This window comes from Ammodytes marinus, assembly GCF_949987685.1.
Source record: "Ammodytes marinus genome assembly, chromosome: 16".
Classification (NCBI taxonomy): Eukaryota; Metazoa; Chordata; class Actinopteri; order Uranoscopiformes; family Ammodytidae; genus Ammodytes; species Ammodytes marinus.
Window position 1 is genome coordinate 5,195,534 of NC_137220.1, and position 23,126 is coordinate 5,218,659.

The window sequence follows — 23,126 nt, forward strand, 5'->3', positions numbered from 1 at the left end:
CGTGACCACTCATGTGTTATCGGGATTCAGCCATCTTGTGTTAAAGGACAAAGTTAATCTGCAGCTTTTCCAACCATCTGACGGCCTGTTAAATACGCCTACACCGCCCCTGTGTGGAGAAGAGTGGAATTACAAGCAGTGTTCACATACTGCACTGGCCAGGGTTCTACTTACACAATTTTAACAATGAATTTTCAAAACTTTTAAATTTTTTAAAGACATTTTAACCAATTAACATTATCTTATTGAAGTAATTTAAAGGTGCAGTCAGTGATTCTGGAGAATGCTTGTTGTCAAAATGTATTTTTCCAAAATCAGTGAATATCTCCTCATAGGCTACAAAAGAAATCTGGTATTACTACACAGCCTAGGCTCTGTAAATGGACATGTCGGCGTCGCTAGCTACAGTGGGCCCCTTTTGTTAACATAGCAGTTTACAGAGCCTAGGCTGTGTATCAACACTATATTTTTCAACACACACACAGTACAGACAGGTAGCGAATCGTAAGTGGATTTTCACAGATTTTTGACAATAAGTAATGTTGACTACTTTTTTCATAACTTGTCCAGGAATGTGTGTGTGTGTGTGTGTGTGAGTGTGTGTGTGTGTGTGTGTGAGAGTGTGTGAGTGTGTGTGTGTGGTGTGTGTGTGTGTGTGTGTGAGTGAGTGAATTTGGTGACTATGGGAATTGTGCCTGAAAGAAAAAAAAGACCATCACACACACAGACAGTTCTAGGGCTTTAAATTAATTTATTTAAAAAAAAGCATTTCTCCACTGAAGCAGAACAAACATCAATTTTTTTTCTTTTTTCACTATTTGTTTTGGAACGTGTACAATCAGAAAAAAAAAAAAAAAAAAACAGACTCGCCGGCCGGGCCAGAAGAACAGAGTAGAAAATAATCAAGCAAAACGAGTAGGAGGGGTGTGTGTGTGGGGGGGGAGGGGTTAATAGGGGAGGGGGGGTCTGCCAACACAACAACGTCAACACAGCCAGATAGGATAATAAGGGAAATGAAAAAATACAAACATTTAGAATCAAGTGCAGGATGTCTGGGTATTTTTTGGACATAAAGCAGGTGCCATTTTTTCTTTTTTTTCAAATTTTTTACAGTTTTAACAGCGTTCTTTTCTGTGTTGTCGTCATAGATACATGCAAAAAAGGTTCAACAATCTGGAACTACACATGGAGATTTTATTCATATGCTTTATAATCGGTTATCTGTGTGCAAGTATTAAAATATGTACGGTAGGTAGGTAATAACTAAGAAAGAGGGGTTTTTTTTTTTTTTAATATGGATATGTCAGAACAAAACGAAAGGTATCGGGGGATGGGGAAAGGTAAACAAAGATTACGAAATAACAAAAACTATCATTACACTGTTTCACCGAACAGAATAGGAGGAAGTCCACGTAATATAAAAAAAAAAAAAAAAAAAAAAAAAATTAGATTTCTAAATTAGTTAACGAAATGTCATCGACCGACCACGTCATCTTTGCAGGCTTCCTTTCATTAAATTATTACTTATCTAGGTTAAGTGGAAAATACATTTAAATTAAAAATGAACAATAATAATAATAAAAAAGAAAATAAAAAAATCCAATGTTATCTCCACTTGTTTTTGAAGAACAAAATACTGCATATCTACGTACAGCTGCGATAGAGGAAGGTCTGTATTGTGTGAGAGAGGCTAGCTGCCAAGAGTTCCAGGAATATTGGCTCCGAGTTTGATCCCTTAGTGAATGCGTTGTGACCGTTTACTTATGTTATTATTTATTTTAATTAAAGGAATTGTTCAATTTATTTTTATTTTTAGCTTGTTGCCTCACATTTGTGTTCAAAACAAGGTGACATAAACCACTGCTTTAAATGTGACTGTATTTTTTAAGAAGAAATAGGGCAATGGTCGCGCATCGCTAGTTAGCTTAGCTCAAATACTGGTAGTGAATGGGAGCGTTAGCTTGAGTCCGCTAACACACTTTACAACATCATTAAACGCTCATGTGTGATTGTTGGGACTTGATTATTTACCACGTTATATTGCGCTCTTTATTTTTTGCACATTTTGTGATTTTAATATCATATTCATAACGGAAGGAAAGAACACAAATGTTGAACTAGTCTTTTAACTAAGCAAAAACCAATTATGATTCAAATACAAATAAAATGCTGTTATGTATTTGATTCTGAAATGACATTAAGTGCAAAAAATATAGAGCGCAACATAACGTGGTAAATAAATCTTTATTATCTTCTGACAGTCTACGGATACATGCTAACGCTCCCATTGAATACCAGTATTTGAGCTAAGCTAACTAGCAATAAGCCACCATTACCCATTCCTTTTTCAAAAATGCACACACAGCTAAAAGGAAAAAAATTATGTTGCCTTGTCTTGAACCCAAACGTGAGGCAACAAGCTAAAATAAATTGGACTATTCCTTTAATTAACCATTGAATGCTTGTCACGCGTGCGGGTCACTCAGGGGTCCGGTGTGTGAGTATCTTCATGCTTTCGGGGGTCTCTCACCCATCTGCTCTGAGGTAGATGTGACAGAAAGGTGTTGCCAGCCCCCGAGAGCGTATCCATGGTGCCACCCCCAAAAAATCTCTCCATTAAGGGTTAGCTGTTGTTGATGTTGTTAAGGCTTCCTGTGGTCGTTGTCATGGTACTTTTTCTTATAGTCACTCTCTTGTTTTCAGTGGCTCACAGGGCGGGAACACCTTTTGTAGTTCTTCTTGTTGTGTGTGTCCCCCATTTTTGTAGTTTTCTTTGTTCTGTAACCCACGTTCCATTCCATTCCAGTCTTTTTTTTTTCCAAAGGGGCGTAGACGTCATCATTTCATTTTTAATCTTTTGATTCCAACGAAAACAAAAAAAAAATAAAGCGAAAAGTGTCAAATGAAAAGTATCCTCTCAAGTTTGGCACCTCGGAAAAAAACACACAAAATGGCAGGGACGAGAGAGCGATATTAACCGTGAATATGGAGTCGGTTGGTGTTGTGATTGTGGGGCATGTTGTGGTTGTGGTTGTGTGTTGGGTTGTTACAGTTGACTTAGTTGCCATGGCCGTTGTTGTTGCTAGCGGCGGCGGCGGAATCCTTAGCTTCCGACGATGCCGTGGTGACTGTTGCCGTGGTGTTGTTGTCATCGTTGCTTTCTGCTTTGAAGCGCTTGTTGTCAGGCTGGTCGTTGCTAAGCGCCTGCTGGTCTGAGTTGTGTCGTTTGGTGGGGAGCGAGGCAGAGGCCGACGCGTGGTCCGCTAGCAGCTGAAGGGGGCTCGCCATCACCGGGGCTGCACGGGACAGACATACAGGACATGATTTAATATCAGAGATTGGGTTAAACCTGCAATGTGTAGAATTTTGGGTTTTATTTCCTTGCAGATTTTGTAGAAAGTAATTATAATATCCACAAGTACATTTAATTTAGTGCATAATGGCTGAAAATTTGAATTATTATTTTTTCCTTTAGAGGGTATATATATGTCCATATTTCTGCATATTTTGGACCAAGGCCTAGTGCCGCCATCTTGAAAGTGTCATAGTTGGAATGTCATCAGATGCATTGTTTAAAATGTAGAATTGTTCTTGTCCTTGAAGGCCACTGTAGCTTCTGTTATTATTCGAAAGGGTTGGGGTTACCCAGGGAGCGTTGCATTCTAGAACTTTCTTGATGATGTCATATTACACACTGCACCTTTAACTAAGGTCTGGGGTGCACAGCGGGAAAATATAGGCTTAATCTCGTAGTCAACTTTAATATAACCATGCCCAACAGTAAATCAGCAGTCCTGAAGTGCTATAGACACTTCTGGTCACATATCACATCATATATTTGAGTATCAATAATGCCATGTAGGGAGAGAGGGGGAATTTTTTAATATTTTTCGTAGGAATATTTCATCTTTTACTAACCCGTTCAACAGGCAAACAAGTGAAGTACTGTGTGTAACTTTTCGTTTTGTTTTTATCTCTAAAATGAACTACACATCCCATAAACTATACCAAGCTCGCCATGACCGGGGCTGCAGGGGACAGAAATACAGGAAACGATTTAGGCTATGTTCTAAATACCCATACTATCAACTATTTAGTAAAAAAAAAAAGGTTTAGGATGTCCCAATTCTTGTGGTCAGATTTAGTTGGATTAAAAATGTGATTATCCAGATGTCTACTAGATCCAGTATTGATTTAGTTTCAGAGATTGTCCCTGCGTTCCAAATCTCATTCTTCTTTTTCTCTCTACTACATACTACATACTGCATCTGACCATTAAAAATAATCTAGTTAGGATTCAGTACAGTATAGGCATACACTTGAGACGTACTTTTACTTATTTATTTCATCATCATAACATTGCGCCTTGATCTCGTCTCTTGCTTTTATATCCGTTGGCATCCCCGGTTGTCTACATACTTCCGGTACGCAATGCACTGGATTGTGGGTCAGAATCGCCCAAAAAGAATGCTGTTTTCAACACAAACAATAGCAATCTCTAGTGACTAACAAACACAACCACAACAAATCTCCCCCCCCCCCCTCACCTGAGCTTGTGGGCCCCTGTAGGGCGGTGGTGGCGGTGTGTGTTCCGTTCTGTGTGATGGCCTTGACGGGCAGGTGGTGCTGGCCAATGGGAGCGGCCGCCTGGTGGGTCACTATGGTTACGGTCTGGAGGGGCGTGGCCGACTGCGTGCTCTGGATGATCCGACTGGAGCCGCCTATAGAGGAGATGGTGGGCAGAGCCTCCACTTTCACTGAGGGGAGAGACACAAAGAATTCAGTTAGAAAACAAGTGAATACAACATTCTAGGAACTTTTCCTATCGTTTATTGAAAGCCAAACTATAAAACGTCCTCATGAATATTAGGCCTGTGTGTATTAAAACATTTTTTCTCAAAAATAATCACTAGACCTTCTCAGCCCTTTTTTTAAAACAATTTATTTAAACATACATTCCATGTCTCTCACTTTTGATCTCCTGCCCCATTCCTATGTAGATACTAAAGGCTCATTCTAAGGTAAGGCTACTAAACAGCCTGGCATCTTATCCCTTTATACAAACTAATGCAATAATCAGTAAGATATCTTTGTACTTAATTCATCAAACAATAAAGTTGAAAACACCAAAAAAAAAAAAAAAAAAAAAAATCCTCCCTGTCTCACCTTTGATCTCGTTCCCGTTCCCGTTCTCGTGCGCTTCAGTCTTGATGACGGAGGCCTGTGCCTGTGCGATGGGGATCTGCTGCAGCACATGTACCGTCTGCAGCGCGGGCTGGGAGCTGACCGGAGACCCCATGGTGTAGGTCTGCAGTGCGGGCTGGGAGCTGATGGGGGACGCCATGGTGTAGGTCTGCAGCGTGGTGCCCGAGCTGCTCACGGGACTAGCCAGGGTGTACGTCACTGGCTTTATGCTCTGCGCTAACTGGCCCTTCACTGCTATGAGAACTGGCTGGTTGTTCACAGGCGAACCTATAGGGGGGACACAGGGGGGAAAGAGGGGGGGATTTAGACAGAGGTTAATTAATTTAAATCATTTTCTAGCAAACAAAGAATAGAGATTTTTAAGCAGTTTTAAGAAATAAGTTGAAAAAAATACAACATGCTTTTGTATGAGTAGGGATTTAGACATAGGTTTATACAGTTAAATTAATTATCTAGCACATTGTACACATTGTATTTCCTGGTAAACAATGATCATTGAAAAAGGGGAAGAGGTGGGAATTACACACATGTACGCAATGTGCCGTTATGATATTCTGACAGTATGATAACATTAAAGGAGCTACGAGGAACTTTTAAATATTTCTGAAACAGTTTTCCTCTGATGATCATAAATTACATGTAACAGCAAACGAGACCATCAGTGCAAAGAATTCTATTTTCCTAATGCCTTTGTCATGGGTATACGTTCACCCAGGAACAACAGCTGGCGTAGTAAAACACTACCGCCTTTGTCCAAAGGGGGCGCAAGAATGAACAAAAGCTGAAAGTTCCTCGGAGCGCCTTTAAACAAATATAACGGTATTGAAAAACATAAATCTGGCTGAACGCAATCTTTTTGTTTGGACACAACATATAGAATATTCAGGTCATAACTAAACGTGTATGATAACACAATGCAGTAAATAATTGAATAATTCTAAAGAAAATTGTAATAAAAGCAGTCCTTTAAATGAGCAGCTGACATGCTCACTTTCTACACATTATATTATACATATACATATACACAATGTGCTCAATACATTTCAAAACTTGACAACACAACATTTAAAAAAATCAAGCTTTTTTTTCAAATATTTTGTACGAACCCTGAATCAGCCATGTTGGTCCCGTACCTGTTGTGTTGTGTGCGTAGCGAGCTTCCTGGATGACGGGCAGTTTGGGCGGGGGCACGCTGGCTAGCTGGGGGGCCGGGGGAGGGGCAGGGGGCTCTAGTAGCTCCAGGGGCACGGGGGAACCCTCCCGGGACAAGCTGTCAGGGGTCTGCACCCCACTGGAGTGAGCTGAGAGAACGCTGCCAGAGTGGTTGGGAGACACTGGGGCACTCCTAAAGGGGATAGATGGACAGACAGACAGACAGACAGACAGACAGACAAGGGTCAATGATAGATAGCAACTAGGTATATAACTTCACTCCCTGATATTGTGCTAGTTAACATTTCACAAGTGGAAATGTTTATTTTTCACTTTTTCTGTCTATCATTTTATTTCACGCTTTTTTTGTGATGAGGGAAGAATGGAAAATGACCAATAAGAAATGGTTATCAATTCATGTTTTACAGGGATATTTTGAATCAGAAAAGCAATGAACTTTTTTTTTTATATTTGCAACAAAAAAAAAATCCCATTTTATGTAAGGTATGTTATGGATTGAACAGATTATACACTGCTTATAAATCAAGGGTAAAATGTATTTGATGAGAGTGTGAGTGTGTGAGTGATTGTATATGTTTTTGTGTGAGTGAGTGAGTGAGTGAGTGAGTGTGTGACTGAGTGACTGACTGAGTGACTGTGTGTTTATTCCTACCTGGATGAGAGTGGTCCGTGTGGGGTTCTGAAGCAGGGAACCCCCCTGGGCCTTCGTTTCCTGAAGGCTTGTTCTATGAGCTTCCCCTCAGAGGACGGGTCTATCCTCCAGAAGGAACCTTTCCCCGGCTCCTCCTGCGACCGCGCCACTTTGATGAAGTAACGGTTCAGGGACAGGTTGTGACGGATAGAGTTCTAGGGAGGGACGGAGAGAGAGAAATATTAGATTTAAGACTTTTTAAAGAATATTTTTAAAGCCATTTGGAATGATTTGAGAGAGAGAGAGAGAGAGAGAGAGAGAGAGAGAGAGAGAGAGAGAGAGAAAGAGAGAGAGAGAGAAAGAGAGAGAGAGAGAAAGAGAGAGAGAGAGAGAAAGAGAGAGAGAGAGAGAAAGAGAGAGACTTTTTAAAGAATATAAAATTAAAGACCAATTTTAACATGGGTTAGAGACAATGAAGCATAAAATATGACGGTTCAGAGAGAGGTTGTGACGGATATAGAGAGAGAGAGAGAGAGAGAGAGAGAACTATGTATTATAATGTATTGCACAAGTTAGATTTCAGACTTAGGATTTATTTTAAAGCCACTATGAATGAAATTAAAGACCGATTTTACAAAGATTTTTTTTTTTTTTTTGAGAAATATAACATACAGTCCTGTGGGTAAGGGACAATTAAGCATAGAACATGACTTCTTTGTTCCAGTGAAAAAGTAAGAAAATATTTGAGATGGTATGTCATTATTTTATTTTGGGTCATTCAAAATGCACAACTATTAATAAAATCCCCAACATTGTTTTAATGTGTCACTTAAACGTTCAAACCTGACAATAACAGATCGTGCTATTACTGCTTTTCTGCATTTGTAAATTATTTAAAAAAATATGTTCTACGAATTATTGAGTTTTCATTGAGATGTTTATTATAGCATTTTTAAGACTTCTGAACAATTGTTATAAGACATTAAAAAAACAAATGTAGCCTTTTATTAAACAAAGTTATTCAATATCTTTCAAGACTTTATAAGGATGTGCATGAACCCTGCTGTAAACTATGCCGTGTGGATTTTGAACAGACGGCCATGGTAACCTACAAACGTGAAAAAATAAAGAAACCAGTCTGGATTTTTCTTAAATCTTCATCTCTACATAACTTATTGAAAATGCTCTAAATGAGAATTTTTTTTTTGTGGAATTTGGTAGAAATGTTGTCAGTAGTTTATATTATAAAACCAAAATGTTCATTCTACTCAATCATATGCCTATACATAGTAAAACGAGAGACACTGAACATTTGGAGTGGTCTTTTCATTTTTTCCGGAGCTGTATGCCTCACCTGCCAGCCCTTGTCTGCGGTCCTGTAGTACGGATAGTTCTTTGTGATGTGATTGTAGATTCCGTTGAGTGTCAGCTGTTTGTCTGTTGCCAGGGTGATGGCCTGGACAATCAGCTGTGCATAGGAGTATGGAGGCTTGGAATCGTCCTGAAGAGAAGAGGCACATTCATGAATCAATTTATATTCACCATGGAAAAAATGAGCGTAATTGTATTTGTAGACAATATAAACCCCCATTGGTCTTCATGTAACAATTACTTTCTTTGTTATTTTCTCCATTGTTCTCCCAAAAATTACCTGTCCCATTTTTCAGTATTCTTCAGTAAGATATAACCTACTAACAAAATTCCCAAAACACGCAACCAGCAAATGGTAAATGGTAAATGGACTTGACTTATATAGCGCCTTCTAGCCGATTTTCTCAGCCCCAAAGCGCTTTACATATCTTACCACATTCACCCATTCATACACACACTCATACACCGATGGCAGTAGCTGCCATGCAAGGCGCTCTCTGAACCATCGGGAGCAATTCGGGGTTCAGTGTCTTGCTCAGGGACACTTCGACATGTGGCGGGGAGACGGGGGTTCGAACCTCTGACCCTGCACTCCAGAGGCGATCTCCCTACCGACTTCGCCACTGCCGCCAAACTATGGACATTTCTTATTGAATTATGTAATTTTCTTTATATCGACTAATTGCTGTATCTCTAGAATCACCAAAGTGCGGCTTAACTAGAGACCGCAACAAGTGTGCTGAGTACAGTTTGTTCGTGTCACATTATTGAGCAGCATTAAAGTGCATGAGTTGCCACAGGAGTGTGTGAGAGAATAAGACATGTTGTGATAAGTTAGTAATATTTAAAAGGACACATTTAAAGCCAGGCTGAGTGGGTGGCACTACTGTCAACATAACACTAGTTTGTTGAATTTACATTGGCCAGCCTCCCATACTAAAACCTCACACACAGTTTCACACACACACACACACACACACACACACACACACACACTATCACACACACACACACACAGACAGACAGACAGACAGACAGACAGACAGACAGACAGACAGACAGACAGACGGACAGGCAAACAGACAGACAGACAAATACTGGTAAAAAACACATCGGAGCATTTAAAAGAAGAGGTTTGGAACAATAATTTCAAATCACATCAGAAGACAACCAAGTGTAAAATATTCTGCACACACACACACACACACACACACACAGTCGCACACACACAGTCACACACACACCTTGGGACTGTCCCCTCCTGAGTTGTCCTTGTCGTTGTCGGGCTGGGAGTTGTCATTGATGAGCTGCAGCTCCGCAGACGTCACCATGCGACCGCCCATTCTGTACGAAGAGGAGCCGGCACCACGCGGGCTGGACGGGCACGAGTTAGCAGCACTACAGGGAGGGACACACACACACACACACACACACACATAGAAATATATTACTCACACATGCTTTATATATTATTTAGTAACAAATGCAGGGAAATGTAATATAAGATTAGATAAAATGAGATTAATTTTATTGTTCCATAGGGTGGAAAAGTTGGCTTGGGCTAACTCCATGCTGCAGCCATAAAAGACATACAATCCAAAACATTTAGTACAATGGGCACGAGTTAGCAGCACTACAGGGAGGGACACACACAGAAATATTAGTCTCAAACTTTATTTTTTTCTAGGTAGCACATTGAAGGAAATACAAAATAAGATACTTCATAGAATGTAATAGACAATGTTTTTATTTTTTTTTAAAAAGTATCGTCTCTTAAATGCAATTTCAATATTTCTTTTCATCTTGTTCTAAAAGGAAATGCTCGTTGTCCAAGATAACTTCAGGTATATTGTTGCGTTATGTTGTTTTTTGGAGATTTTTTTAAAATAAAAAATATCTTGAATGCACTGAATCAAGAACCGAACCCCTAACAATAGGTCTGGATGAACTGCTTCAACCTAAAACATAACTATAGCAATATAAGTCCCAGAAGGGCAGAGTGTCTCATCTGCAGTCTGTGCTGCAGTGACACGCTTTGGGCTGACGTCAATGCAAATGGCCACTGCAGCCACACAGCTAAAGCAACAACGCATTCACATCTTTAATGGGGTCTAATTATCCATTCAATACAGTGAATAAACAGGGGGATAAAAATTCTTAATGTAAAGGATGATTTTCCATATCTAAAGGTGTAGTCAGTGATTCTGTAGAACAACTGCTGTCAAAATCACTTTGTCAAAAACAGTTAATATGTCCTCATGATCCGCTACCTGTCCGTATGTGCAAAAAATAACAAGCGCAAAATAACGTGGTAAATAATCGATTCACAAAAGGGACACAGTTAGGTGATTAGTTAAGTTTATCTGCTTGCCTTAAGCGGGGGCACGCTAATGCTACCCTTAGCTACCAGTGTTTGAGCTAAGCTAACCTGGATGAGTGACATATGCCCCTGACGACATCAAAAATGCATGCACAGTTACGGTCACTACTCTGATTGTGTGTGTGTGTGTGTGTGTGTGTGTGTGTGTGTGTGTCCTGTTTTGGACAATTTTGAATGGATACATGTATTCAAGCTATTGAGAGTAATTTGTGAGTGAGTGAGTGAGTGAGTGAGTGAGTGAGTGAGTGAGTGAGTATGTGTGTGGATGTGTCTGTCTGTCCGTGTGTGTGTGTGTGTGTGTGTGTCCCTCCCTACCAACAGTAAACACACTTCATCTCACAATAACCTTGAAATGACTGTAGGAACTGAACAGTTTGGTTCACAGCCATCTGCTAGAGATCAGGAGCTGAAGGGATCTAAGTCTGAGGTGAAGCTGCCTTTACTCTCTGAGCTCTAACGCCTATGAACTAAGTGAACTAAGCCTAAGCTGATCACACACACACACACACACACACACACACACACACACACACACACACACACACACACACACACACACACACACACACACACACACACACACACACACACACACACACACACACACACACACACACACACACACACACACACACACACACACACACACACACACACACACACACACACACACGTCAAGGTCAGGTGACACCTCAAGGTCGCTGTGGGGCAGGCGGGAGGAGGGGCAGTGACTTATCTTTACCGCCCTCAGCTGATCTGTTATGGTTTACAGAACTTGGCTTCAGAGAAAGACCTGAACTTGTTAAGAGCCTGCATGAACTATTTCCCCAGTAAGTTATATTTCATTTCAGAACAATAGTGTTTTAGAAAAGTTTTAACTTGAATTTTTGGCCACACTTTACAACAATATATATATATATTTTTTACACAGCTGAATTCTTAATTATTATTATTTTTATTAAAATAAACAAATGTCCATTCAAAATTTCCCCTTTTTGGCTTTGCTGTTCTGCTGAGCACTTTCCCAGCACTGTCGAGCAGAATTGATTTACCCAGACAGTGTGCCACTTTATTAAAATGAATAAATAAACGCCAATCAATCTTTGGTGTAATCATAGCTCTACTAAATGACCAAGCAGCATTTGTGGAGGAGAATGTTTTTCTAGATCCTACCTACCTATGCTAATGCCTGTTTCATGCCTGTGAACAGATAATAAGTTGTAGTTGGGAGGGATGTAGCTCAGTGGGTAGGGTGGTGGACCCACAACTGCAGGGTTGGTGGTTCGACCCCCCGTCTCCACGCCACATGTCCAAGTGTCCCTGGGCAAAGAGACACTGGACCCTAAATTGCTCCAGATATTTAGCGTGCACCCTGCGTGGTAGCTGCTGCTGCTATCGGTGTATGAATGTGTGCTCCAGTTGTAAGTCGCTTTGGATAAAAGCGTCCGCTAAATGACGTGTTAATGTTATGTCACTGTGTAGGGGTCCCGTACCTGATGGTGCCGGTGGGCGAGGGCAGCGGGCTCATGAGGTGCGCGATGTTGTCTGGAATGTTGATGGTGAGCGGGGCCATGTGAGGCTGAACGGGTTTCACCGGAGACTCTGGGGACTCGCGCTTCTGTTTCCTGCCGCTGGACAGAGCCGTGAACGTGATCTTTATGTTGGTGCTCGGGAACCGGAACGTACACCTGCAGAAATACACATAGAAAAGGGGTTTAAAGGTCACGTGTTATGCACATTTAATTGGTTCAAAATTGTAAATTGTGTTTTGTCTAGACACCGATTCAACATCATTGTAAATCTCTCGAGTATAAATACAAGTTAAATGAAATGAAAATGAAAAAATGTTTTGTATAAAAAAAATTATATTTCTCAGTGTCATGACTGAATCTCCTCTCTTCAGCCTCTGTCTGAAACACTCTGTTTTTGGAACCTGTCTCTTTAAGCCCAACCTTCCAAAGAGCCCAGTCTGCTCTGATTGGCAAGTTAGATTCAGGGGTATCTGGGGGTGTGGCTGATCACAGGTGGCGGTTTATGCTAAGTAAAGTTCGTAATGACCGGCCGTGGCTTCTCCCCTTATGACGTCATAAAGGGAGAGACATCTGACTGGGGTTTTCAGAAAGGTGGAAGTGGAGAAAAAAAAGAGGTCTCTAAACACACCGTAGACCCATATTCATGTTAAAAAAAACGGGAAAACGGGCATTTTGAATAATAGGTTACCTCTAAAAAAAAAGCTCTCAGGGCTTACAGAGACCCCCCCACCCACACACACCCCATCAATGAAAACACAATTTAAAAAATGGCAAATCCAATCAGCGAGTGCATGATAACACCACATCAACCTCAGCTGGGACAGAAAGTGTTTGTGATTTAATTAGCTAACAGACAAAACGAGGAAGTTAATTACATTTGAATACTGATTACATGACTTGATGGAGCTCCATTCTTTCTCCCAAACAACGACTGTAAAAACCCCTCTGTAGCAAAGGGTTTAGTGGATGGTTCTTTGTTAGCACACTGCAGAGTACCATAGCTCAGACTGGGGTGAGTATGTTAGAGGAGGGGGACTTCAGTGGCGGACAGAGTAAATATAAAGAGGTGCGGAAAATACAGTAGCCTCAGCAATATGTTAAGAATTAAAAAAAAATATTATACTGCAGATGACAGAGTGCACATCGTTTCTGTGGGTACTCATAAAGGGTGCGATGACTTATTGATGTAGTAGATAGAAATACTAAAAGTGCCCAGCCCGATACGCATCATTGACTTTTAGTATTGGATTCTACAGCTGGACCATACAAACTGAATTACCAGTGTAATTTTAACTAACTACGCCAAACAAAGCATTTGACTTACAGTGTTTCCCCCAGAAAATGTCTTAGTCAAGGTGGTCACTGCCCCGTGTCAGGGGAGGCGCGGCGCAACGCGCCGCGGCGAAAATTTTAGGGGTATTTTGCTCAAAGATGCCAATGCGCCGTAAAGAAATAAAACAGACACTGACCTTACAGTTGTGCAATTTTGTTTGCTATGTGCAGGTACAAATTATGTGTAAACGTGCAGACAGTACAAAGCACAATTAAAGAAAACTTCTACTGTTTTGGTGCAATACTATACAGACACACTAAATACAAATAATGGACCATACATTCAGAGCCGGCCCAAGCCTTCAAGTCCAATGTTAGCGCTGCTGAAACTATAGATCTTTGCTAAATATTATTCACACACCCAGTGTTTTCCGCTAGTGCCTCCACTGTGCAGCTGTGTGAAAATGTTAGACAGCCGAGATTCCGACCTTCCTAGGGGGTCCGGGGGTATGCCCCCCCGGGAGATTTTTTCTAACCTTTTTAAAGTGATATGCATGAATCTGGTGCACTTTGAGAGAAAAATTAAGAAATTTTGTGTGAACAAATAATTTGGATACACTGGTCAGATGAATTAGAAGCTATTGAAGGACACATGGATTTTCCATACAAATATTAATATAAAATCAAATATTATGGAGGGTCCTCTGGGTTGGGCTTGAAGCTCTTTTTCTTTTACGGGACATATTGCTCTGTAATATAATGAATGCATTTAAATTCAGTGAGAGGAACGAAGCAGAAGAACTCTGTTGTCCAGCTACTGTATCTTTTTTTCCACAGACGAGGCTGAAATAGGCTATAGACTATACACAGTGCATGGGCAACTGAGGGCAGCCCCATTTCCAATTGTTTTTAAATAAACTCAATACACACTGTGCATGGATGTGAACGTGACATGATCCGATTCGGATTTCCTCCCAGATGAACTGATTACATTTTTAGGCTATTAATTATCTGGACCAAAAAATGTTATTCTTTTTTTTTGTATGTTAACTCACATTTGCATAATATGATGTTAATATCAAACACAGAAACAAAAAAAAATAAAAATAAAAATAAAAATGTTTTTTTTTTTTTTTTGAGGGGGCCCCCCTGGCGGTCGGGGGCCCTAAGCGACCGCTTAGTTCGCTTATGCCTCGGGCCGGCTCTGACTCTCATGCATTCATCAAACTTTTCTCTGCGCTGTCCTAGCTGATAGAAAGGTTGTGTTGCCACAGTGATGTGGAGTCTTAAACTATTCTAGCTTTGCAGAGCACTTCTTTCTGTTCAGCTAAATATCCCCATAGAACTGCACTGCGTTTATTATCGCCACCAGTTAAATCTCGGTTTGCTTCTGCTCGTTTAACTCTCCCGCGTGCATGCCGTAGTCGCACGCGGTCGCGCGCGCAAAGCCGCAGACACAGAGCAGCTGATAGAGAAACGCTTGGGGACACATGCTTTTTACCGCAAATCGCGGCCTTTCGCGCAGTTATGACCATGCACAACACACACATCGCGCTTGCTAGTACATTAATTGTGCAGCACGAAAAAAAAAAAAAATTATTTTTTTTTTTTTTTTTTTTTGGGGGGGGGTCGGTTGGTAGTCAAGGCGGGAGGCTGGCGTTGCTAAGGCGGCCGCCTTAGCTATAAAGCGCTGGGGGAAACACTGACTTAAATGCAAAGACGTTGCCAAAATAAACTGAAAGAAGTCTTAGGGTTGATTTTTTGAATGTATTAAATTATTTTTAGGTAAAATGAAAGCATGTGTATTGTTGGTGTATTGTAGATGTGACGTCACCGAGAAATCTTCAACATTCACAGCGTCTAGTGGATGTAAGTCTATTATTGGTATCAGGCTGAGCAAGATGTGATGAAATCCTTAAAATAACATCACAGCTTTTATCAAATTCTGACAAGTCTCTTTGTGTGACTGACAGAGTGGGGACAAGGATTCTAAATATATCATCACATAAGGAATTATCAAGAACAATCCTGGTTCTTTATGTTCGGCCCCATATTATTCACAACACAAACGAGCTCTGCTGTCAAATATGAGAGCATCTTTGATCAGGGGATATTTAAGAGGACTGCATAAAGTCTTAATCTATTCTTTTACACCATGTCCTTGAGTGACGTAATGCGTTATGGTGTTGATTACCTCACTGTGCCTTCGTGGATACTTTTCATGTGGAGTAACATTCGACCCACTCTGAAATAGTATAATAGTTTGTTTCGTAGACTAGGCTACAGCATCACTAGACACCTGCCTCCAAGTGGGTTAACGTTTGTCAATAGAGTGATTCCAGACCTTCTGTACAATTTAAAATAAGTACGATGGTCTGGTAGGACCAGGCTAGAGCATCACTATTTTGACTGGTCTTTTTGTCCGTCCACTCATTATAAAACTGCTTATGATCCTGTTTACAGTGCTGATAGGTTATTGGTTATTGGTGTTGCCTTTGTGTTCCACCACTGGCCTTACACATTACATTTAGCTGTTGACCTTCTGTTGTCTTGCTCGGATTTGAATTTAAAAAAGGTAAAATAATAAAAAACCTAGTGTACTATTGATATTCAAAAAACTTGAAAGAAAACACACAATTTCATACATTGCCGTTGCCCTCCTTAAGTTTTGTATGTGCTACTAAATGTATACACTGGGATAAGTTAGCATTTAGCCCTGTATGTTATTGTCGTAATTGCCCATGTATCTACACAGTTGATTAGTCAGATTTGGTCCATTCAGAAAGAATTAGGAAATGTCTGAACAAACGGTAAGTAACCACGCCTTAGGAACTGACTAAGGACTCAATGCCAACTTTTAACACTAGTCACAGACACTCAAATCTACGGTAACAAACTGGTTCCATACTTCGGCCTAACACAAACCTATTGCTTAACTGACTTTTCAACACTACAGTATATGCAACGCAATGCTTTTGAATCCAAAACCAGACATTTGTTATTGTCTTTGTGAGGTCGGTAAACGAATGGTAAGCTATGTCCATACTGTTGAGTATCCCCCTTTAAAGAATGCATTCATTAAAACCTGTTTATCAAAGCCTATTTTTTCTACTGTTAGAACACACACACACACACACACACACACAAGTTGCTACGCTGGAAAAACAGTGAATACGGCAAACAAACAAAAGCTTGGGCTAACTGAAAAACTTTCACTTGGTGTTGCACCCCCACTCACTCACACACACACTGCAAAGACTGTAAACAAAAGACCAACAGCTAGAAAGGGAGAGCACCAACTTGGAGAATGTGTGGGTGTGGGAGAGAGGAGAGGGAGAGAGAGAGGTAGAGAGAGGTAGAGAGGTAGAGAGAGAGAGAAAGAGAGAGGGGAGAGGGAGGGTAGGGAAGGAGAGAGAGGGGAAGTGGAGGGGGGGGAGGCATGAAAAATGGGTTCAGTCCTGTTTACATCACCAAAGAGGAATCCCTGGAATACAAGCGAGTTGTCCCCTGGGCCGTGGCTATGCGTGTTCTCTCATGCTGTCAATACCAAGCTTTACCCCTCACCCCTTTACAAGATTCAAGATTGTTTTATTGTCATATGCGCAACAATTACAAAGCAGTCGCTGGCAATTATATGCTTAAGTCGTGGGCTCTTTCAACAGTGCAGTGTCATATAAAGAAAAAGTTTAAGTATAAGAGAAACAAGTATGAAAGCTGAGCCTTAAATAATACTTGTTAAGGGGGCGCTCCGGTGGCGTAGTGGATAGGCCTTCGTTGCAGTGGTCACGGGTTCAAATCCGACCCGTGGACCTTTACTGCAGGTCATCCCCCCTCCCTCTCTCTCTCCCCATTTCAACTCTGTACTATCTGGGGCGGCAGTGGCGAAGTGGGTAGGGAGTTTGCCTCTGGTGTGCAGGGTCGGAGGTTTGATCCCCCGTCTCCCCGCCACATGTCGAAGTGTCCCTGGGCAAGACACTGAACCCCGAATTGCTCCCGATAGTTAGCTTAGTTAGCTTAGCACCCTAGTGCTAAGCCTACCCTGTGTGGTAGCTGCTGCTATCGGTGTATGAATGTGTGTGTGACTGGGTGAATGTGTACAAAAACAATGTAAAGCGCTTTGGGTCTGTGATAAACGGAGATATAGCGCTATACAAGTCCATTTACCATTTACCATATCTAATAAAGCTCGAAAATGCCCAAAACATTATCTTTAAAAAAATAATAATAATACTTGTCCCCCCCTGTCCCCATTAAGGACACTGGAGGGTCTTGACTCTTTTTCAGTCAGTATGTTTAAATGAAGTTAAAGAAAATGTAGTTATTGTGGTAGTTAGGCTGAAACCAGACTTTTAAAATTCATGTTAACATTTTAGTCAGACTGAATCGTAACCAATCGTAGCCAAAGTCTGCCATTCTCTAACCATGAGATGCTTGATAACAGTTGAACGACGTCTAACGTAATAGGGCAAACCCCCCAAAAAAATAGTGCAATTATTTAACCTTTATTTATACTCGAGATATTGAGTATGACCCTCATTTGCAATGATGCAATGATGTTGAGAAACAAAAACAACAACACATACACAATATACAATGCAAATACACCAAATACACAACAAGCTGGTAAAGAGAAACAGAGGTGTAGAGTGGCTGGAAATACAGGTCTACGTACAGTCCCTAGAGTTAGGACTAAACAAGGAGAAGCAGCTTTTAGTTATTATGCTCCAAATATCTGGAACAAACTCCCAGAAAATCTGAGGTCTGCTGCTGTTTCCCTTTTAACCTGTAAATGTTGTATTTGTATTCATTGGCTTTTACATGTTTTATCATATTTTACATTCACTTTTCTAATGCTTATTCTAAATCTTGATCTATTTCTTGCCCACTGTAAAGCACTTTGAATGGCCTTGTGTCTGAATTGTGCTATAGAAATACACTTGCCTCGCCTTGCCTTGCCTACAAGGAGCCTGAAACCTCCTTCTCATTGAGGTGATGGCTACATAAGAAAATGCACTAGTGTTTGTATGGTTAACCTAACCCTAGATGAGGGCACAAAGTGACTCAACCATCACCTTAGGTAACACAGGAAAACGTTAGCAGAGCAGACCAAACAAAACATTTCTTTGTAAGTGGTTTCACATTGAGAGATTGCACAATAGCAGAGAGCTAAGAGTGGGTGTGTGTGTGTGTGTGTGTGTGTGTGTGTGTGTGTGTGTGTGTGTGTGTGTGTGTGTGTGTGTGATTGGCAGAGAGGCAGGTTGGCTCGGTGAATCAACTGAAGCTCAAACGTAAACAGGCTTGGTTTGTTTTGGTTTTATTTGGCCAGAGGTGTATTCATCCACTTCTGGTTTTGTAGTTTCACTGCAAACTGTTATTTTCATTGTCAGTTACTTTACAGGTTTTACTGTTTTTAAATGTTTCAGAAAGACTGTCGGTTACATTTGACCTCTGACACCGATACCTTGAATGACTTGTTCTTCAACCAACTGTCCAAAAGCTACAGACTTTACATTCAAAACATAACAAGTACGGGAAATAATAGAGAAAAATTTCTTATTTAAAGAACACATACTTGGATATATTTCCTTATTTTATGTTTTTAATTTAAAATTTCTATTTTTTTTCAAATTCCTGACTGTTTTTTTTCACTTATTTTCTCTATTACTATATGCACCAATAGACCAAGACATGCTCATTGTATGTGTGAACTTAACTTGTCAATACACCAAAATTCTCATTATGATTTAGCTTGATTAATAACTCAAGACAATTAATTGCTCATTAAAAACTGTTTGCATTTAGATTTCAGTTGATTAAATTATCGTCCACACACACACACCCACACACACACACACACACACACACACACACACACACACACACACACACACACACACACACACACACACACACACACACACACACACACACACACACACACACACACACACACACACACACACACACACACACACGCACACGCACACACACCTTCTGAAACTGACTCGTACTTTGCCCCTTATTTTTGTCTGTATCAGTCATTCAAAAACATGGCTTCCCTCCAAGCCAAGCAGGAAATATTTACCGGAATACACACGCCAAGTTTTTACACCCCATCGATAAGGTTAAGGACAGATTAGAGGGTTCAAGATTACTCTGTGATACATGTTTTTTATGGAAGTGGGTGGCTTGATACAACAGGCTACAACTTGTGTGTGTGTGTGTGTGTGTGTGTGTGTGTGTGTGTGTGTGTGTGTGTGTGTGCGCGCATGTGTGTGTTTTTGCAAAGAGTGAAGTGAAACCTAGCAGACAAACACTAACACTCCTTCATCTAATTATCAACCAGTTAGGGTGAAAGGGGGAGTCAGCGATTCTGGAGAACACTTGTTTTCAAATTGAGTTTTTCAGAATCATCGATTGCACTGATTTTGACAACATGCGTTCTGTAGAATTTCTGTATCCACCTTTAATTTCTGGATTAATGGTTAATGTCAGGAGATGATTGGAGACGCGCACACACACACACACACACACACACACACACACACACACACACACACACACACACACACACACACACACACACACACACACACACACACACACACACACACACACACACACACACACACACACAGGACTTTGACTGTGCTGGCTCTAGAGTTGTTGTTATGAACCGGTGTTATGAATAGTTCTGCGTCTACTTCAGACAAATAGGAAACTATGAGACATGTTTAGGATTGTTAAAGCAAAAAAAACTGTTTTAAAAACAAAATAATTTGCTTTGGCAGGTTCATAAATGATAAATGATCTAAAGTCTGTAGTAAAGGAAGGAATTTACGAGAACTCTCCTTGAGCAATCTCTAAATATGTCAACATGGGTCTGCAACACTATTGTGTTTATTTAAATGTCTCTCTTCACGTGTGTGTGTGTGTGTGTGTGTGTGTGTGTGTGTGTGTGTGTGTGTGTGTGTGTGTGTGTGTGTGTTGTTCCTCATACATTTTTCCCCTTTGTGTTGCTTTGGAGAAATGAGCCTGAGATTGAGTCATTGTTTTGCATATGACAGATAAACAATCTAGATTTGTGAGTCACTATTTCTGTGTGTGTGTGTGTGTGTGTGTGTGTGTGTGTGTGTGTGTGTGTGTGTGTGTGTGTGTGTGTGTGTGTGTGTGTGTGTGTGTGTGTGCGTGTGTGTGCGTGTGTGTGTGTGTGCGTGTGTGTGTGTGTGTGTGCGTGTGTGTGTGTTTTCAAACTAGATGACTCCAGATAGTTTTACTAAAATGAAGGTCTTTAAATGCAGGAAAATGTAAATTAAGTATGCACTGATACAAAAAACACGTGCTTCATTTCTTAGTGTGAAAGAATCGTTATGGTCATGCGTTATAGTTAAAGTCCTACTTCACCGGTGGAAATATAAACGTGTATTGAACTCTGAGATCCTATGTAGTATAAATGTGCAAAAACAAATAGAAATCGGTTCATCCTAGCCTGAGAAAAGGCAGAAAGAGCTTTTTATGGTTTCACTGCCTAACCCTACATTATTGTAAAATGTAGGGCTAGGATTAACAGGACAGCTGGGCCAAGGGAAGACTGAGGAAAGACTGAGGGAAGAAAAACCTCATTCATTATATTATAATAGCGATTTTATAATGATAGAACGCCGGTTCCGTATGGGTGAAGTATTCCTTTAATATAGAGTGAATGCATTCTCTGTTATTTCAGCTTAGATCGTTATGAAATGTAGAAAATTCACACCGTGGGGACAAAAAAAGCTACTAGTGCCCCGATCTGCATTATTAGACCATGCATCAATATAAATATTATACATTGTTTTTTCTGTCGGTGTTGCATTGTTGTAGGGGAAAATAATTGAACTGCCATCCGTCACAGCAGGCGAATAAATAATGTATTGATTGCACACATTGGTTCATTACCAAGTGTGAAAGCATGCATGGATAATTATTAACCTCTATATAAATAAATTGTATTTGCTGGCGCTTTTTTTGAACGCTCAAGGTCACCGTACAGTACAAAAAACACCATCAAAATCAATACAATTCAAAAACACACACATACTAGTCATGCTAATAAAGAAAAATATGTTATATAATATGTGAATAATGTACTAGTCAGGGAAATGCAATGGTGGACAGATGGGTTTTGAGTAGCTATTCAAAGGATGTAGTCATGCGTCACCTATTATTTCAGCTCAATGGGTCAATATTAAATGTATGCAATTGCAACTATGGCGACCTCAAAAATTCACAAATGTTTACATCCACTTCAATGCATCTCATGTACATTTGCATTGCATGTACAGTAAGCCTATATATACACACATGTACTATGCTGCTAAAATATTTACTGTATTGTTTATATTGAAAATGCACTCCATATTCTACTATATAAGAATTGCTATTATTTATATGTAGGTCAATGTTGAATCTCTGCATACACGAATGGAATGTGTATTGAGCAACTTGAGGAATGCTGCTAAATTTCGTTGAGCAATAACAACAAAATGGGATTCTGAAAATACGAGTGAGTGAAAGCATTTGACTCGTAAATCTTCAGCAATAACGTCGGTATGTTGTCGCAATGTCCCGCATAGTTGTGTGTTATTGAGGTGCGTGTGATTTGAGTGCAGGCAGCAGGGCGATAGTTAGCGTAACACCCAGGCAGGGCGGGGACGGGCCGGTTTGTTTACGTTCAGAGGTCGAGAGTGAGAGAGAGAAGGAAGCTCCCATTCACAAACACACACACACTACTGCCGCAGCTAGCATGTTTACATGACAACAGGGCCCAATGTAAACACCGTATTCACCCAACGTAGATAACAGAAGCTAGCCAACACTGTAGCTAACAATAAAAATATGTCAACAAAGACCCAGGGCATTGGCGACAGGATATACGGGAGTTGTTGCTAACATGCTAAAACACGTGGTCCTCGCGAGCATAAAACCCAATGTTGTTTAGTGTGTGGCTAGCATTGGCCTACATACACACACACCACCACCACACACACACAGAGATAACATATGAAACTTACATGCGTGGTAGTTGTAATGGAGGGGCGCCCCGTCGCAGGAAAACGCCGTCTACAAACACCCCGTTTTTGCCCAGGCATCGCAGGTAGAAGTCCCCGTTGGCGTGACCGTCGTCGCTAGCGGTGAATATCTCCAAATGTCGCCGAGAAATGAAGCTCGAGTGCCCCATGCTCACGTCCACGGAGCCCTGGGAAGAGTTCCGACCCACAGTCACCGAGCGTTTCTTCATCATGTATTCGAATTCGCGGCCCTCAAGTCGGGCAACCGGCCCAGACGATCCGCTGCTTACAACCATAGCCATGTTTAGAGTGTGGATGGTAGACGGGGGGGGGTTAAATCTCCCAAAAATGAAAGAAAATATAGCACTATCGTAGAAATAATGATACAAATAATAAGACCCAGATGTAGGCCTACAGATTTGGCCCGTGTAAAAGCTACAAAGAGGGGGGCTTCAAATTCAAAACAAGGATTTTAGAGGGGAACATGCGAGGCTAAGGGGACAGCGGCTCCTCCG

At 40.8% G+C, this 23,126-nt stretch overlaps 1 protein-coding gene across 2 annotated transcripts; it reads right to left on the minus strand.

Moving 5' to 3' along the window:
• Positions 1-742: 742 nt before the first annotated feature.
• On the minus strand, positions 743-23,126 carry foxk2b (forkhead box K2b). Of its 2 annotated transcripts, none has more exons than XM_080043167.1 (9): positions 22,615-23,126; positions 12,254-12,448; positions 9,625-9,778; positions 8,364-8,510; positions 7,031-7,224; positions 6,339-6,550; positions 5,167-5,472; positions 4,548-4,757; positions 743-3,296 (listed from the first exon to the last, which is right to left on the minus strand). In XM_080043167.1, exons 1-9 carry the CDS (start codon positions 22,911-22,913, stop codon positions 3,058-3,060), a joined length of 1,956 nt encoding a protein of 651 aa, XP_079899293.1. In that variant the 5' UTR covers positions 22,914-23,126; the 3' UTR covers positions 743-3,057. The 2 variants fall into 2 exon arrangements, with proteins under 2 accessions (XP_079899293.1, XP_079899292.1); XM_080043166.1 differs by having other exon boundaries at positions 6,312-6,550.